Source organism: Cucurbita pepo, chromosome 1 (genome assembly GCF_057944985.1).
Source record: "Cucurbita pepo subsp. pepo isolate OVF chromosome 1, ASM5794498v1, whole genome shotgun sequence".
Classification (NCBI taxonomy): Eukaryota; Viridiplantae; Streptophyta; class Magnoliopsida; order Cucurbitales; family Cucurbitaceae; genus Cucurbita; species Cucurbita pepo.
In genome coordinates this window covers 18,635,607-18,653,739 of record NC_141798.1, presented here as the reverse complement: position 1 = coordinate 18,653,739, position 18,133 = coordinate 18,635,607, and the positions used below count along the sequence as shown (strand labels likewise).

General features: G+C 36.7%; 3 protein-coding genes across 3 annotated transcripts; 1 reads left to right on the top strand and 2 right to left on the bottom strand.

The window, feature by feature from the left end:
- Window positions 1-490: 490 nt before the first annotated feature.
- On the bottom strand, window positions 491-4,894 carry LOC111788225 (RNA-binding (RRM/RBD/RNP motifs) family protein). The gene is made up of 9 exons (XM_023668510.2): window positions 4,461-4,894; window positions 4,269-4,366; window positions 2,909-3,149; window positions 2,717-2,814; window positions 2,569-2,634; window positions 1,234-1,323; window positions 1,091-1,159; window positions 903-1,009; window positions 491-816 (listed from the first exon to the last, which is right to left on the bottom strand). The coding sequence occupies exons 1-9, from the start codon at window positions 4,829-4,831 to the stop codon at window positions 736-738; spliced, it is 1,221 nt and encodes a 406-aa protein (XP_023524278.2). The 5' UTR covers window positions 4,832-4,894; the 3' UTR covers window positions 491-735.
- A 736-nt stretch (window positions 4,895-5,630) lies between these two features.
- On the bottom strand, window positions 5,631-10,039 carry LOC111781485 (nifU-like protein 4, mitochondrial). Its single transcript, XM_023662111.2, has 6 exons — window positions 9,802-10,039; window positions 9,561-9,722; window positions 8,418-8,593; window positions 7,159-7,262; window positions 6,960-7,071; window positions 5,631-5,952 (listed from the first exon to the last, which is right to left on the bottom strand). Exons 1-6 carry the CDS (start codon window positions 10,001-10,003, stop codon window positions 5,884-5,886), a joined length of 825 nt encoding a protein of 274 aa, XP_023517879.2. The 5' UTR covers window positions 10,004-10,039; the 3' UTR covers window positions 5,631-5,883.
- A 612-nt stretch (window positions 10,040-10,651) lies between these two features.
- Window positions 10,652-17,491, top strand: LOC111781479 (Sodium Bile acid symporter family). The gene is made up of 14 exons (XM_087125934.1): window positions 10,652-10,901; window positions 11,008-11,113; window positions 11,215-11,322; window positions 11,406-11,473; window positions 12,147-12,225; window positions 13,135-13,193; window positions 13,278-13,346; window positions 14,226-14,339; window positions 15,163-15,184; window positions 15,393-15,460; window positions 15,747-15,832; window positions 15,959-16,088; window positions 17,025-17,126; window positions 17,208-17,491. The coding sequence occupies exons 1-14, from the start codon at window positions 10,713-10,715 to the stop codon at window positions 17,280-17,282; spliced, it is 1,275 nt and encodes a 424-aa protein (XP_086982060.1). The 5' UTR covers window positions 10,652-10,712; the 3' UTR covers window positions 17,283-17,491.
- Window positions 17,492-18,133: the final 642 nt, after the last annotated feature.

Sequence of the window (18,133 nt, the reverse complement as noted above, 5' to 3'; positions counted from 1 at the left end):
TTTAAATTTTGAAATAATATATTTTAATATCTAATATATTTAAATTATACAATCTTAACAAATTCTGTTTTAAGAAGATATATTTTATACAAAGAATCTATCAATTATTTTATGATAAATTAAATATTAATTTAAATTCTTTAAATATATTTTCTCGTTTATATTTAATATATTAAAAATATTAAATATTTATTTAAATGTTTAAATTTTTATTTCATTAACTAGATAACTTCACCGTAGGCTAGACTAAGAGTTGAGTTCTTATACACCATGGTACCAAATGAGTTGACTACAAACACAATTCTTATCCATAAATGATCCAAAAGGTGCAATGAGGATTGTTCGTTTAGATTGTCATTTCATAAACCGTAGCAAGCTACCGTTAACCGCTGCCTAGTCTCAATTTTGAGTCGGTTTGGATGCTAAATAAAGAACATAAGCTAGATGAAGAGACGAGAAGCCGGACATCCTTGGTTTATATGTCTCATCATAGAGGTGGAACCGAACGAACTAAATCTTACCTTCTTAGTTTTTATATAATATTATTTTCATTCTAAAGGTCTAGAAGGATAAATTAAAAAGAAGACATAACGATCATAGACGAGGCCAACGAGTTCGTCCTTCCCTCGCCTTAGATCGGTACTCAAATATGGCTAGCTATCCCTCTAGGCTCAAATTTTGCTAGACTACTCAAAATTCTACGTTGAAGTACACAAATACGTGCTCTTTTTCGACCTACGGTCTAGAGCGGTTTCCACCGTATCTCCGAGGGCTCGGCTTGGCAACATCGACAACTATCATCCAGCCATTGATGATCTACATCAACCACACACAGATACAGCATGAACCAGATGGGAGAGAGTAGAAAGGAAGAGAAAGGGAGAGAGTTCATGTTTATTCACCTTGCCATTCATCTCTTTGAGTGCAGCACCAGCAGCTTCCTCTGTTGTATACTCTAAAAATGCATACCCTTTGGACCTTTTGGAAATCTTGTCCATTATTATTTTAACTGCCCATCAAACCAAAATGATTTTGTCTCATGAGAAAACGTCTAGTTCGAACTTTAAACGACGAGATCAATGCACCATACCTTCGACAAGCTCACCGAAGCCTTCAAATGCAGCACGTAACGTTTTCTCCGACGTGTAAAACGAAAGACCTGTCCAGAAATGATTGATCGTAAATAAGACGAGTGTCGGAACACTTCGATGAAGAACATGCCAAGGTTAATACCAGTTATGAATAGTTTCTTAGTTTTCACAGGAGTAGTTTGATTTGTTTCTGAAGAATCTGGCAGATCCAAAGGATTCTTGGCAATAGTACCTGAAAAATGCAAGTGATTAATTCAAAGGAATCACTAGGAACAAGATAAAATTATGACTCTAGTGAATGTTCTTGATAATTTTTTAAATACGAAATCGAGCTTTCATTGAGAACAATGAAAGAATGTACAAAGACATACGAAAAAGTAAGTTTGTCTTCAACGAACTCCAATCCAAAAGAGTAAGATTCAACTAATTATTGCAAAAAGTTTGATACCTCGACGACAATGACGAGGCATTAAACCTCGTCATGTCCCCACACCTCCTCCAAAAGCCTCTCAACCTCTCTAAAGATCCTACTAATCCTCTCGAGCTACACTATCCCGTCCCACGGGATAGTGAAGGAATAAGTCTGCCACAACACTCTTCTCTTGTGAGTGTGAGATCCCACATCGGTTGGAGAGAGGAACGAAGCATTCCTTATAAGGATGTGGAAACCTCTGTCTACCAGGCACGTTTTAAAACTGTGAGGCTGACAACGAGACGTATCGGACAAAAGCGGACAATATTTGCTAGCGGTGGGCTTTGACAAATATATTGGGTTTATACCAACAATTTATCCTAATATTTGTGTCTTTTGGGTAATTGTCATTAATTCAACTAGGAGATATATGGTATCCTACGGACGATCATATCTTACAATGCAACTTCGAGCCATCCATATAACATGCAAGCACTACACTATCCCAAGGAAATATATTGAAATATAGGACCTCAACAAGGTAGGATCAACCAAAGCCAAATGCAAGTTGAATAGAATGGGCAAAAATCATTGGTGCAACAGTCGAAGTCCACCACTATCAAATATTGTCGGAAGGAAGGCTTTTCCTTCCGAGCTTCCCCTCAAGGTTTTAAAACGCGTCTACTATGGAGAGGTTTCCACACCCTTATAAAGAATGTTCTGTTCTCCTCCCCAATCAATATGAGATCTCACAATCCCCCTTCAGACCCCAGTGTCCTCGCTGACACTCGTTCCCTTCTCCAATCGATGTGGGACCCCCAATCCACCCCCCTTCGGGATCCAGCATCCTTACTGGCACATCCCCCGATGTCTGGCTCTGATACCATATGTAACAACTCAAACCCACTACTAGCAGATATTGTCTTCTTTAGGCTTCCCCTCAAGGCTTTAAAACGCTTATAAAGAATGTTTCGTTCTCATTCCCAACTGACGTGGAATCTCACACAATGACACTACAACTAAGCATTAGAATTGAAAGATTTACTCAAGGTTAGAAGATTGAACCTCCATAATCCTTATTCTCTGCCTCAAAGTTTGCATCCAGCTGAACAGATAAAACACCAGGAACACCTGCATATTGTGAGATTTGCATAAGAACCCAAAGAACTATACAGAATAATGTCTAGAATAGCCATAGGAAACAGGACATTACCGGTTAATTCTTGTGCGCATTCCTCGTCCAATTCACAACAAAAGCCGAAGTTAGACTGCCAGGAAATATGATATATACACATTTGTGCATCCTTGTCACTGCAGATAATTGGCATAACCAGTCTTGAGGACAATGAAAATATCATAAACAAAATGAAACGGCAGCTTTTGTTACATACAATAGTAAACTTACTTCCCTAGAACTTTAGTTAATATCTCAACATAATAATCAACCATTTGTGCCTTGGTAACCACCCCGATACCTGGCTTGTTGATTCGAACAAGCCAATGCTTCGTTTTCCCTGAAGGGAACAAGAGTCTACCACCGTTTTGAGGGTCCGATTTCGGATTCAATTGAGGTATTGATGAACCATGATCCTTCTCTGTGGAGCTGAAGTTTGGGTCTGGCTTAACAGATATTACCCCTGGTACTCCTGTAACATATGCTCGAATGAACATCAACAAAGATTGCAATGCCTGGTGAGAATTTAAATGAACTGTTGGAAATAAGCAATGAATCTACCAAAATGGTGAGTTTGGAATGACTTTCTGTAATAGCCCAAGCCCACCGCTACCGGATATTGTCTGCTTTGGTCCGTTACGTATTGTTGTCAATCTCACGGTTTTAAAATGCGTCTACTAAGGAGAAGTTTCCACACGCTTATAAGGAATGTTTCGTTCCCCTCTCCATTCGATGTGGGATTCCACAATCCGCCCCCTTGGAGGCCAGCGTCTTCGTTGACACATCGTCCGGTGTCTGGCTCTGATACCATTTGTAACAGCCTAAGCCCACCGCTACCATATATTGTCCAATTTGGTCTATTACGTATCGCAGTCAACCTCACGATTTTAAAACGTGTCTGTTAGGGAGAGATTTCCACACCTTTATAAGGAATTATTTGTTCCCCTCTCCAACCGATGTGAGATCTCACAATCCACCCCCCTTGGGAGTCCAACGTCCTCGCTGGCACATCACCCCGTGTCTAGCTCTATACCATTTGTAACAGTCCAAGTATTGTGAGATCCCACATTGGTTGGAGAGGGGAACGAAACATTCCTTACACGGGTGTGGAAACCTCTCCCTAGTAGACGCGTTTTAAAACTGTGAGGCTGACGACAATACGTAACGGGCCAAAACGGACAATATCTGCTAGCGGTGGGCTTGGGCTATTACAAATGGTATCAAAGCCAGACACTAGAAGGTGTGCCAGCGAGGACGCTAGCCCCCAAGGGGGTGGATTGCGAGATCTCACATCGATTGAAGAGGGAAATGAATCATTCCTTACAACGGTGTGGAAATCTCTCCCTAACAGACACGTTTTAAAACTATGAGACTGGCGACGATACGTAACGAACCAAACCTATCACTATCCAAAACTCTCCTAGAAATGGTCTTGAAAATCCTTAAAACACTAAAATGCTCTAAGGTGATCCTAAGAGAACAACTTACTAATACTCCTTTGAAAGTTTCTTAAAGTGTACTTTTCCTTTGAATTACTTTTTTCAAAAGTTACTATGCATAATCAATCGACACAACATATGTAGAAACTTACGGGCGAGCTCGATGGAAGTTTGTTCATCAATATCACAGCAAAACTCAAAGTAGGTATCCCAGGAAGCATCATAAATACACATCTGAGCATCCTTTTCACTGGCCAAATAATCCCAATTCAAAACAAAAATCAGCAGAAAAAAAAAAAAATAGATACATCACAATGAAACTGGAAAATCCGACGAACACCTACCTGCCCAAAACTCTTTCCAACGCTTTAACGTAATAATCAACGATTTCTGGCTTTGAATCGAACCCTGATGGAGGTCTCTCCATGAGGACCCTCCAATGGCGGTTTCCGCCGATGATCGGAGACCAGACAGAAGAAGTAGAAGGCGTGGATGTGGAAGCTAAATTAACTATAACAGAACAGCGAAGCGGACCGGTGGAGTGTAGATAAGAAGAAGAAGAAGAAGAAGAAGAAGAGATTGAGAATTTGTTCTTCTTGCTTGGTGATCGACGGAAATTGATGTTAATGGCGGAGGATTGGAAATGAGTTTTGCAGGAATGGAATGAAAATTGATTTGATGTGCTAACGGTGGCTGAGGGCGAGAGCAACTCCATTGAAGCCGCTTACGTGATAGCCTAGCTTGGCTCGGGTTTGCCTGCAAATGAAGAACGAAAGGATAATAACAAAAGTCATATATATATATTATTATTATTTTTTTTTTTAGTATCGTTTGAGGGCTCTTAATAAAGTGTAATTAAAATTAATAATTTAAAAGATTAATGACCAAATTTAAAATTAATCTTAAAATTAGTGACTATTTAGTATATTTAAGTGATAGCCATAGAAGAACTTTGATTGACTTCCATTACACTCGTCTACAACTTTTTTTCATCGTCTTCACCTTGATATGGTACTCTCGTGGTTACTTGTAACAGTCCAAGTTCATTGCTAGTAGATATCGTTTGCTTTGAGTTTTTCCTTCCGAGCTTTCTCAATAATTTTTCTTTGAGCTTTCCCTTTCGGGCTTCCCCTTGAGATTTTAAAACGAGTCTACTAGAGAGAAGTTTCCACTCCCTTATCAAAAAATGCAACTGATGTGAGATTTCACAATCCATCCCCCTTCGGGCTCAACGTCTTTGCTGCCACACCGCCTTGGGGTTCAACCTCCTCGCTGACACATCGTCTAGTGTCGGGCTCTGATACCATTTGTAACATTCAAAGTCTACCGCTTGTAGATATTGTCCTCTTGGGACTTTTCCTTCCGTGAAAAAGCAATTATATTAAATTATAAGTTTAGTTTATGAATTATCTAGTCCATGATTTTTTCAATTTTATGTCTAATAGGTCCCCCGATATTCAATTTTTATTTATTTATTTTTAAACTAATCTATCTATTAAATATAAAATTAAAAATTATGTTTAATAAAACCTTAAATTTTCGGAAGTCCAAAATAAAGTCCATGAAATCCTAGTTACGGTTCAATATTCACAGATTTTTTTTCTTAGCGAGGAATAAAAGTAACACTATACTCTATAAACTATGGTTTTTTAGCTTGTAGGCTTGTAGCTCGACCCAACGAAGAAGGAATCGACCAACTCGTACGGGTTACCCTCGAGATCGTGTTGTGGGTCAACGAAACAAAGAACGAATCGACCAGCTCGCCTTTTACTCCATCTGGCTGGTTGACTTTACATCGTCTTCCTCGACGTCAAATTCTTGTTCCACGCCCTTCACCTATAAATCCAGAATAGACATTTAAATCATAGATAATCCAAGAAAAAGATACTATAATTCTGAGAAGCATAAGAACAAAAGAGGAAACGATCTATACATTAGGATTGGGCTACGCAGCTTTGAAACATCATTCTATTTCTAAATCTCCTATTAAAGTGATTCTCTAACTTGGCTGTGTTTGGGGACAATACCTTTTTCCTATCAAACATGCTCCGTTTGTCGATGAATTCTTGTTATCCAATAAGATCATACTGCATTCCATATGATAGTAAAACATGAATAGTAGTTGTGAGATCTCACGCAAAACCTTTTTTTATAAGGGTGTGGAAACATCTCCCTAATAGACACGTTTTAAAACCGGATAATATCTGCTAGCGGTGGGCTTGGGCTGTTACAAGTGGTATCAGAGCTAGACACCGAGCGGTGTGCCAATGAGGAATCTGAACCCGAGGGGTGGATTGTGAGATCCCACGTCGGTTGGAGAGGGGAATGAAACATCCCTTATAAGGGTGTAAAAACCTCTCCCTAGTAGTCACGTTTTAAAACCGTGAGGTTAATAGCGATACATAACGGGCTAAAGTGGACAATATCTACTAGCAGTGGGCTTAGACTGTTACAACATGTAACATGTAATAGTGCGTTGGAGAAGAAGACTATATTAATTATGGAGGGATAAAGAAGTTGGAAAACCAACTTTCTAGTCATGACAATAAGATTCAATCTAAATTATACCGAAGCAATGTTCTTCCACTCCTATTATCTAAAAAGAATAAGCCCTTCCATTCCAGTTGGTGTGCATTCAACCTCAATACTTCCATCATGCAACTAAATGTATATAAGAAATGTGGGTATTCATATAGAAGATACTGCCAGCATCAATATCAGCAAACAAAAAGCAATCAATATGCGTGAGCAATTGTGCCAGAAATGCTGCGAGCGGAAAATTGGATATGCTTTGCATTGAATGTGAGGTAACTACAAATATAAAAAGATCATATAACCCTCACCTCAGGTACATAATGCATCAACATATTTTCAATGCCAGATTTTAGAGTGACAGATGAGCTTGGGCAGCCGCTGCATGCTCCTTGCATTCTCAATTTGACAATACCAGTTTCTCTGAAGAAAACAGAAATGCAAAGTTCAATCGATATAAGCAATATGATACTTTACAGAACACCTTAAACTGAATCCAGCAAAACCTACTCATCATATCCCCTGTACTCAATATCTCCGCCATCATCTTGCACTGCTGGTCGAATACGGGTCTCGAGCAGCTCTTTAATCATAGCAACAGTTTCAGAATCATCCTAAAAAGTAGGCACATGTGGACGGATCTATTAAGAACTAAGTTGAATCAAATTACTAAATTATAAGAATATATCATGTTTCAAATTCCAACATGACAAGTATATGTTTTAAGGAAAGATTCAATACTTGTAGCAGGGCAAGCAATCACACCATGAGGTCAAATCTCAAAAAAATAATATTACGAAAGAAATCTGACATCTGATAGAAGACGTTGACATAGAAAACAAGTTCTTAGCTGAAGTTGAATCCAAAGGAGTAAGATTATAATATAGCAAGTTCAATAAGAATAAGGTGCACGAGTCTCCAATAGAACTGCAAGGCATCACATTATGCTATTAATACCTAAGCCTCAAGCACTTCTAATCTGAAGTGTGATGATGTTAAATGTTCATATTTCTATATTAGTATTTAAGGAACAATTAGAAATCTACGTATATAATTATAAAAATTAGTATGGCTTCACCAAGGAACTCTCATCCAACCTAGTATTACATTATGTAGTGTGAGATCCCACATCGGTAGGAGAGGGGAACGAAGCATTCTTTATAAGGGTGTGGAAACCTCTACCTAGCAGACACGTTTTAAAAACCTTGAGGGAAGCCCGGAAGGGAAAGTCCAAAGAGAACAATATCGGCTAGCGGTGGACTTGGGCTGTTACAAATGGTATCAGAGACAGACACCGAAGGGGGTGGACACGAGACAGTGTGCCAGCAAAGACACTGGGCCCCGATGGGGGGTAGATTGAGGGGTCCCACATTGATTGGAGAAGGGAATGAGTGCTAGTGAGGACGCTGGGCCCCGAAGGGGTGGTTTGTGAGATCCCACATCATTTGGGGAGGAGAACGAAGCATTCTTTATAAGGGTGTGGAAACCTCTCCCTAATAGACGCATTTTAAAAACCTTGAAGGAAAGTTTGAATGAGAAAGCCTAAAGAGGACAATATCTGCTAGCGGTGGGCAAGGACATAGCAAGAGAGGAAAAAGAACATTGTAGAGGTGCAAAGTTCACAATCAAAAAGCAATCTAATATAAAATTACCATAAACATCCTCAGATCAGAGAACAATATGTGATCTATAAAATTAAGTTGTTTCTTAATGAGTAAAAATCTAAAAAGGAAGAGCACTAATTTGCAGTAAGAACTCAGAAGATATACTTCATTGATAGCTGTATCCATGGCAGCAGCAGTTTGAGAGTCTAGAAACAGTGGTTGCCCCGAAGAATAGAAGTCCATGATTGCAGCAAAAATTTCGGGCTTCAGGAAATCCCAAGAAGCATCATTTGACTTTGTAACAGTAACAAAATCTGATCCAAAGAAAACTCGAATAACACCTGCAAAGCAAACAAGTAAGCCCCACACCAGACATCAATGAGATCAGTGAGAATATTTGTAAACCATCACTAAGTCATTGTAACCGATGAAAATTCAACCTACCAATTCAACAATGTCCTTACATATGGGAAAAATGAAGCGAAAAGATTATAACTAGAGTTGGTTAACTTAAATTGTACAGTTATTTTTGGTAAGAATCCTCCATAACCTAGAACTAGAATCGTAGCACTTATTCATTATGCCACGTGTAACGGTCACACTTGTCCAAAGCGTGTTGTCCATGACCGCATGCCTGTTATATGCCGAAACCATTGCCTTGTATCACTTTATTGCTTTCCTTTACTGGTTTCATGACGTATAAGTTCCTTGTATATTCTAAGTATACGACGTTTCGGCAAAATCATGTCTAGACATGAAATGCCCCATAATGTACTATAGGGGATGCGACCAGTCGTCAACTCCTCCCCCCTAGATTTTTTATGACTAGTTCGGCAAAATCACGTCTAGGTCTGCCAGACCTGAATAGCCTCAAAGTGTACTATATGAGGATGCGACTAGTTGTCAAATCCTCCCTGCCCAAATAGTTATATGCTATTTAAGTCGTTGTGTTGCTTTTTGCTTGTAGTCATATAAAGTTGTTTTCAATCTTTCTTTCGACCTTGCTTTCTAACTCTTTTTCAAAAATCTCTTTGCACCCGTTTTTTAAATCTCAAAACGGGGTCAGAGGCTTGCGCATACGCTACCCGGCCGTAGGCAACACGAACCCAAATTGACTTGATTCACTCAATATTAGGAGTGTCGCAAAAGTCAGCTGGCAAGAAAAATGCGAGGAACTTTTCTATTCCTACAATTCACTTATTCATTCTTACAATTCCTTAAAAATGGCACACAAAAAAGGAAAAAGGCTTTGCTCAATCGAAAGTCCAACAGAAACCCAAAATGATAATATAAGTTCAAACTACGTACCATCAACACCATAAAGGGCTCTCGCCAGTGGGGAGTTCATAGCCGAACGCGCATTAGGAAAATCAGCACTCCCAACTTCCATAACAGGCTTTCCAGGATAGAACATGAGAGACGAAGGATTCGGCGTTGATTGAGTTTCGATGAACATTGTTCTTCTCTGTCCTGAATGCAACAAAATACAACAGATTATATACATATAATACGAAACTTTTCCATTGCTAGTTCATCAAAATCGACGCACCTCCGAATAATCGGTTCCATTTCCAGGAGCGCAAGTAAGAATCAGAGCAAGTTCTAGACGATACAGAATCGGAAGCAGCTTCTTCGCCGCGGAATAGAGAAGAAGTTGCTGCAGCAGAAACAAATCGGATCTTCCCAACGCCTCGAGGATTCAATCCCGGAATTCTTCGAGCTCGCACAATCAAACTTCCTAATCCCCTCATCCTTCACTCTGATTTTGCAAAAGGCTAAAAAATAATGTTACTAAATCCGCGAACATCTTTAATAATTAATAATATTAACGAATAAAAATTAGTAATAATAACCAATAAAATGATAAATAAAATTAGTTAATTTAATTTAACTTTTTAAAATTAAAAATTTCATCTTCAAATTTTTTTTATTTTTTAAAAATTCACATATCTCCTATACATAAAATAATTTTTTTTAACATTCTATTAAACATCAAATTTTAATTTATGTAGTATAAAATAAATCTTTTTAAAAATTTAATTTAATTTATGTCGGACAAAATTAATAATTTTTTAAAATTTTAATATATCGAAATTTTTTTATTATTAAGTTATATACCCTACTCATTTTTAAATTATATATATATATATATATATAAATAATCACGACCAAAGAATTTCCATACTTTAAAGTTCAATTCCAAGGACGAGAGCCAAGAAGCTGCTATAAGGACCTTGTATACTTATATTCAAGCTACATTGAGTTTATCAAAAAATTCTAGAAGATATTGGAGACCTCTCTCTATATGTTGTGGGATGCATTAAATGAATTCAGCTAGGAGTATCACATTTTATTTTTTTCCTATTTAATTATATATATATATATATATATATATAACGGAAAAAGAATTTCTGGTTGCAGAATAACGCTGCTCGGTGTTCACTCCTGCTCAGCAATCCCATGGCGATGGCGGGAACCAATTCCCTCCACAGCCTTCTCGTTTCGTCTCCTCGAACCAATCCAGCTGCCTTACATTTCCAAATTTCTCGTTTCTCCTCTAATGGCGCTCTATTGCCTTCCAGTTCTCTTGCTTTGAATCGCAAACGCCGAATTTCTTGGCGCATTATAGCCTGCGGATTGCCCAATAAGGTTAAGCTCTCTCTGTTTGTATCTTTCTCAATGATGAAACTGATGCATCCGTTTCTTTTCATCGCATGTAATGGTTTTGAGATGAGATTCTATCACTGTGTTTCAGAAAGATGACGGTGGAGGGATAAACGAATCTATCGGTGTTTCGGGTTCGGGAAACGAGGTGTTCAAGGCTTTGTCGAATTTCGCAAATAATAATTTTCTTCCTCTAGGTAAGGTTGCGTGGTCGTTAGTTCCATTCGACTGGAATGATTTTTATTCTGTCTGCTTATCGTGTTTTATTCCTTTCCCGTCCCCAATTCACAATATGCAGCACTTGTCACTAGTGTAGCAGCAGGAATTGCAAATCCAAGCCTTGGCTGTCTTGCTGATAAGTATTATCTCTCAAAGTTAAGCACATTTGGGATATTTGTCATCTCAGGTTAGGAATTGTTACTTACTATCCACATAAACTGTACATTTTGAACTGTAATCCGTTATTTGATTTATGATGTGATTATGCAGGATTGACACTGCGTACTTCAGAAGTTAGTGATTCAGTGGAGGCATGGCCTGTTGCAGTCTATGGGCTTGTATGATTCTGACTTATAATCTTCCATTCTATTCTTTTAGCTTGTAAGTTCATTCTTTGAACGTATTCGTATGTTCTCAATATTTCTAATTATGTTATATATAACCTATTTTTCTATTATTGGCGAAGTTACTTCACGCACCTGTAAAAATTCAATTTGTTATCTATTTCATTCTTTTCTAGTGCTCATGTATTTGAGTTGATAATGCGATTCATGTTGCGTGATTTCTTATCATCTTAGACTTTTATTTGTTCATCCTGATTTTAGACACTGACTAGTTTGAAGGGGCTTTCTACAATGAGGTTGGATGGATGTTAGGGTAACAGAGGATTTTTTTTCTTTGTGTTGGCCGTTGGGGGTGGGGTGTGATGGTTACTCTTTTAGTACTCACTGATCTCGTGTTTTGGCATAAATGAGGGATCAAAGAGAATATTGTGGAACTTGTCACTAAGAAATGGCTCGAATGGATCTTGGAGTATTTGAGATGGTTCCTCTTAATCGTAATAAAAGATGTTTATTTGTCCTAGTTTCTTTTGCAAATAAATTGAAGAACCTTGCACATGGGTAGGTTTTTGGCGTATTTAATTCATGGGTATGATTTGCAGTATTGTTGTATCAGTTTTGGTATATTTGGTTTAGCTTGTATTCACGTTCCTCTATTGTTTATTGTCAGGCTTCGATTCTTTTGCTTACTCCATACTTTTCCAGGCTGATATTACAAATTCATCTTCAACCTCAAGAATTTGTAACAGGTTTGTTTATACTTTTAGCCATTGAATGACAAGTTAGACATCTTGTCATCGGACCGTTATCCAATTCAGGACTGGTTAACCATTTGGATTTTCTTTCTATCTTCACCTGAAAATTGAAGTTGCTAGCTTCATGATGTAAGCATAATACTCCGAAACTATGATTTGTTTTGTATTTAGAAAAGAAAAATTAGAACTATCACATGCAATGTTAAATTGAGAGTATGTCAGTGTAAGACAAATTTGAAATTGGTTATCATAGTTTTATCTAGAGTTTGGTCTAATAAAGGTTTGTGTAGTGGCCATATGTGCTTCCTAGTATTTACTATACTTAGTAATCCAGTTAGCCTTAACCAACCTCAATGAACTGTTTGCATGGTTAATTGAAAAATCAGTTGCTTATTCAAAATATACTGATTTGCACAAGTGGCCTAATTTTCCCAGATAGAAAATGCATCTGTTTAACAATTTTATGAGGATTTTTGTTTTTGTAATCACTGTTGGTATATCATCTCTTCTTAGGTTAGAGATCGTCTTCCTTGTCCTTTATCCGGCAGGAAATGCACTCTAGTATTGCTTCAAATTGATGCTATTATAATAGGAAATGATCATTGAGAACAAGGTACAAATTCAAATTACTTGAGGTCTGCCAGAAGCTTAATGCTTCTTATTTGATGTGGAACTCTAAGAAATTACACACTGATTTGAATAAAATTGCAAATACCAAGGAGGAAATGTGGAATCTTTTTTTAGATAAGAAACTCAATTTCATACATATGGTTTGGTCTCGATATGGATTAGTATGTAACTCTTGCATGAATTCTTTTATGGTTTACTCTCTTTCTTTTTTGAATTAGAAACCCACTTTTGTTTAAACACACCATCTAACCCATTGTTTTTCACTGTTTATAGGATTAGCAATATTTACCTGCATGCCTACTACATTATCAAGTGGCGTGGCACTAACACAGGTACGAAAGTTACTCCCCCCCACCAGAAAAAGAGATGTTCAATACTCTCTGTTCTTACTGCATTTATATGCTTTTCAAACTCAGCTTGCTGGTGGAAATTCTGCACTTGCTCTGACCATGACAGTGATATCAAATATGTTGGGAATACTGGCTGTAAGTTGAAGATATATCCTTGGTTTTTTTTTTATTCTATCTAAGAACGAAAAGAACGGCATTAACTTAGAAAAATGACTACTAATTTTCTCAATCCACTTTCAATGCTATTTTTCTGGAATCATTTTCAAAGAAGTGTACAACTCTAAAGCATGGTCTTTTGCAGTTTTTAATCACCTATAGTGGTCCTTTATATGATAATTTTTGGTTTGAGTATAATCTGCATTCATGGCGGATGCCCTTGTACCAAAACATAATTACAGGGTACCTAACTTTGATCAATTGTCTATGCCAGTCTCTGATAAGTTATAATTATGCTTCACATGTCAGCGACTGCATGATGTTTAAAATCATACCGTCCCTGTGAATGGAAGTCTCTCATAATCATTTCTTAAATGTTGAGGATTGCTCTATACATGCCTCTGTACACAGGATTAGGTTGTAAGGGGAGCCAAGATTTGATTTCGCAGAATTCAGCCAAATCACCCTTTGTGAAGAGATCATTAACCATATGTCTAGTATTTGAATCAGTTCTATTTAAGGACTCTAGCCAACAGAAAAGCCAATGCTTTATTACTATTATTATTCTTATTTTATAAGAAATAGTAGACTCCCATACATCCAAAAATCCCCTCTACCATTTTTTTCCAGCCACCTTTTTTTTTTTCCTTTCCTTTCCTTTCCTTTCCTTTCCCATAGAGCTACTTTCACGACATTCTTACACACATGAAAAGGGTACATAAGCCGGAGGGAGTTGACACGTATTTTCTGGTGTTCTTTTATTCCGCGACATAAAAGATAATCTGTTCATCTGCTTAATTGTTACATTACTGCCATCATATGCTTTTTTTTTTTTTTTTTTTTTTTTTGGCATTCTAGATTCCATTTTCCATCTCGAAATTTATAGCTGATGGAGTTGGTATCACTGTGCCAACGAAGGAGTTACTCAGAAGTCTTGTTCTTATGCTGCTAATTCCTCTCATTTTTGGGAAGGTGAACTGCTTTTTTTTTCGAGAATCTTTGTTTTTTTTTTTTTTTTTGAAATATATGTGACTATCTGGGCCAACATGTTTGTACCTCAACTGTCTGACCTTACTAATTCGCAAGGTAACTCCTAGGATATTAAATACCAGGTAGATAACCACCATAACCAGGTAGATAACCACCATGGCTTAAACTCGTGCTCTCTATTTTCTTTGGAGAATCTATTCTAAGAAGTTTGTCTAAAAGCACATTATATCTCTTTTTAGAGTTACAAGCTATTATTGTTAATAAATGGATAGTAGGGATGCGTGTGTAGCAGATTGTGATAAAGTTGATGTAATTTACTGAGCTTTCTAACCATGAATATACATTTTTATATACATAAGTTCCTGCGACTTATTTGTCTTGACAAGAAAATTTCATCTTAGGCTAATATAATTGCAGGAGGCTTCAACCTCCAATTGCACAAGCAAACTCTAGATTATCAACTTGGCTTTGTCAAGTAAAGGAGTTACTTACAATTTAGTTACTTATTATCCTTAAAGGGGCATTATATTGGTTCTTTTTTTTATAAGAAAAAAAATAAATAAAACCGACTAAGTTTTAAAGACGATTTTCCTATTTTCTCCCTACCCTCCACTTCTGGTTTCTTTTTCCTAAAAGCTTTACTTTAAGTTGTTATATTGCAGAAAATTCTTTGGTTTACCATGAAATAGACCTTGCGTATAGCTAGTTTTTGAAATATGTTTATGTCACTTTTTTTGTCCTCTTTGCTATCAATTAGTTCTATTATTTATTTGTTCCTTCCGTCTTTTTCTTTTTCCTTCGACAGATCTTGAGAGAGTCATTCAAAGGTGATTTATTGTCAGTATCATTCACTTTCTTGAGTTCATGTTTGCTTCTTTGCTAGCTTTCATGAAGTGCACGGACTTCATTTAGCAGAAACTGTTTACAATGGTTGCCCATCATCTTTAGTGTTTAACCTCAGAATGCTCATGATTTTATAAGACAAATTTTCTTTAAGCTCCTGCTAAGTTATTGTTTCTCTTCTTAATCTTTTAGGAGTGGCGGACTTTGTTGATGGAAATCGTAAACTTTTTCCAAGGATCAACGCAATTCTTCTCAGTCTTGTGAGACACTAATTCATTATCATCATCACTATTGTTGTTTCCCTTCATGATTGCTCGTGTACTGTTTTCTCCCTAATACTATATTTTTCTATATATAAATATAAGATGTTTAATAGTAATTTCTGACTCTTTACATGTCTACCCATTATACTAAGCAATTATGTTGTTAACAAATAATTCTTAGGTTCTACTTGGACAAGCGGTTCGATAGAAGAGCGTTAATATTTTTATTTTATGAAATCGTTAATTTATGCTCTTTAATCAGATTATAACATTTTAAGATTAGGTGCCATGGATGCAAGTGAGCAGATCAAGGTCGCTACTTCTGATGGTCAAGCCTGAAGTATTTCTTGTAGCCATAGGAATGGGCACGTATGCTTACCAGAAACCCTTCCTAGTTTCCTTATCTTTGCCTAATAAAGCTTTGAATTCACTGATCAATCACCATTTTCTTTTAGATTGATGCTGCTAAAGACTAACACGCTGTTGTATTTTCAGATTATTGCATCTCGCCTTATTAGCCTTTAATGCTCTTGGTGTACGAATCCTAGCAGCCTTTTCTGGTGGCGACGAATCTGTTTTCTCGAGGAGACGAAATGTCAGTGCCGTTGTGCTTGTGGCAAGTCAGGTATGTAGATAATAAAACAAAGAAACCTATATATATGGAAGTAGTTGGAAGTAGTGTTTACCAACCTAATTTTCAAAAACCAAAAATCGAAGTCCAAATGGTTACCAAACGAGGTCCAAACTGTTAGATGAACACAACTCTCCACAATGGTATGATATTGTCCACTTTGAGCATAAGCTCTCATGGCTTTGCTTTGGGCTTCCCCAAAAGGCATCAAACCAATGGAGAGAGTATTCCTTGAATATAAACCCATGATCATTCTCTAAATTAGCCGATGTAGACTTTCATCATCCAACACCTCCCCTTGAACAAAGTGCGCCTCCCCTTAATCGAGGCTCGACTCCTTTGGTGTCATAGTCATTTTTGACTGCCTTTGAGGAGGCTCGACTCCTTTTCTTTTGGAGTCCTTTGTTCGATATTTGAAGATTTACCAATCTATTGGCACGACTAAGTTTTAGGGCATGACTCTGATACCATGTTAGACGAATACGACTCTCCACAATGGTACGATATTGTCCACTTTGAGCATATGCTCTCATGGCTTTGCTTTGGGCTTCCCCAAAAGGCCTCATACCAATGGAGTTAGTATTCCTCACTTATAAACCCATGATCATTCCCTAAATTAGCCGATGTGGGACTTCCATCATCCAACACAAACAACACGTTATTGCAAAGATATGAGAAATCAGTCGTAGACGTACGCGCGTACCTTTTGTGTGCATGGTTGTGGAGATCTGTAGCTCGAACACTTTAGCTTAGATAATATGTTCAACATGTTCTAGACGCTCCTAAATATATGTTGAACATTTGTCAAATATACTAGACTTGTTAGTCTTAATCGAACAAATTAAGGACATATCTAACGCGTATCAAACACTTGTTCATTCATGAATGATATACAATATCATAGAGCTCAAACACCCACATTCTTTGCAGAAAACTCTGCCTGTGATGGTGGCAGTCGTAGAACAGCTCCACGGCGCGCTTGGCGTGTCCGGTTTGCTGGTTCTTCCATGCGTGGCAGCACATATAATCCAGGTTTCTTAGACTTACCCCTTCAATTATCTCATCATAGTTCCCTTATCAGTTCAATTGACATGAAAGTATGCTTATTTGTAGATTATCATCGACTCCTTCCTCGTTAACTTCTGGTTTCATTCGAACGACTCATCAAATAATACAAAGGTAACCTGATTGATACAAGGAGTTTGTTTGTTAGATATGTGTTATTGCACATTTATTCCCCTTATTCCTTCAAAGTTCCTCGTGCGTTATAGGTGTAATGACTTTTTGAGTGAGTAAATAATGTGTAATAGGAAATTATGCCGCTATGTATGGTTATTTTATAGGGTGTTAGGGACATCTCCCGAAATTAATACACTATTAAAGTCACTTTTTTACGAGCCAACTTGATAAAATTATTAGTTTAAAAGTATAGTTTATTGAGGTGTTTTAATGATCTCTCTCTTTCATTTTTGTATTAATGATTTAATTATTAACGCTTTTTCTTTTATATATATATATATATTTTTTTTATTTTTGAAATTTATGTTCTTTTTTTCTTTACAATTTTTTTTTTTTTTTTTTTTTTTTTTTTTTTGTAAGTTGAGCTAAATTTTGAAAAAAAATAATCAGTTTTTTAAAAGTAGATAATAAAGCAAGAAAAGGACTTTAATTTTTAAAAATCTAAAGTTAAAAATAAAATAGTTATTAAATTGAAAACTTATTTTAATGACATAAAAATCTTGATAAATGATAACTTTTTTTTCCGTATAAATCATATCTAAACTGTATAAATCAATACTATCTAAAATCTATTTTGAAGAAACACTTCAGATATAATAAATGGTAGCAAATTTAGTAAGAAAAAAACAATTTGTAATCAATAGAATAACTCCAAAAATATAAACTTTATATAACATTGTTATTAAAAACACTAAAAAACGAGAATTATTTACGGGTTCATCGATGAGACGAAACAATAGGCAGCATAATAGTTTTTCTAAACACGTTTCCTAATAACCAAGGTTACATACGTCCATGAC

Excerpts from the sequence above, each read along its gene's own strand:
- LOC111788225 (XM_023668510.2), bottom strand. The coding sequence starts at position 4,831 with ATGGAGTTGCTCTCGCCCTCAGCCACCGTTAGCACATCAAATCAATTT. Across the intron at positions 2,635-2,716 it reads ATGCGCACAAGAATTAACCG|GTGTTCCTGGTGTTTTATCT; the intron begins GTAATGTCCTGT and ends CACAATATGCAG. Across the intron at positions 1,160-1,233 it reads TAAGAAACTATTCATAACTG|GTCTTTCGTTTTACACGTCG; the intron begins GTATTAACCTTG and ends ATTTCTGGACAG.
- LOC111781485 (XM_023662111.2), bottom strand. The coding sequence starts at position 10,003 with ATGAGGGGATTAGGAAGTTTGATTGTGCGAGCTCGAAGAATTCCGGGA. Across the intron at positions 7,072-7,158 it reads GAGTACAGGGGATATGATGA|AGAAACTGGTATTGTCAAAT; the intron begins GTAGGTTTTGCT and ends TGTTTTCTTCAG. Across the intron at positions 5,953-6,959 it reads TGATGCATTATGTACCTGAG|GTGAAGGGCGTGGAACAAGA; the intron begins GTGAGGGTTATA and ends CTGGATTTATAG.
- LOC111781479 (XM_087125934.1), top strand. The coding sequence starts at position 10,713 with ATGGCGATGGCGGGAACCAATTCCCTCCACAGCCTTCTCGTTTCGTCT. Across the intron at positions 11,474-12,146 it reads CTGTTGCAGTCTATGGGCTT|GCTTCGATTCTTTTGCTTAC; the intron begins GTATGATTCTGA and ends GTTTATTGTCAG. Across the intron at positions 15,185-15,392 it reads CTTGAGAGAGTCATTCAAAG|GAGTGGCGGACTTTGTTGAT; the intron begins GTGATTTATTGT and ends TTAATCTTTTAG.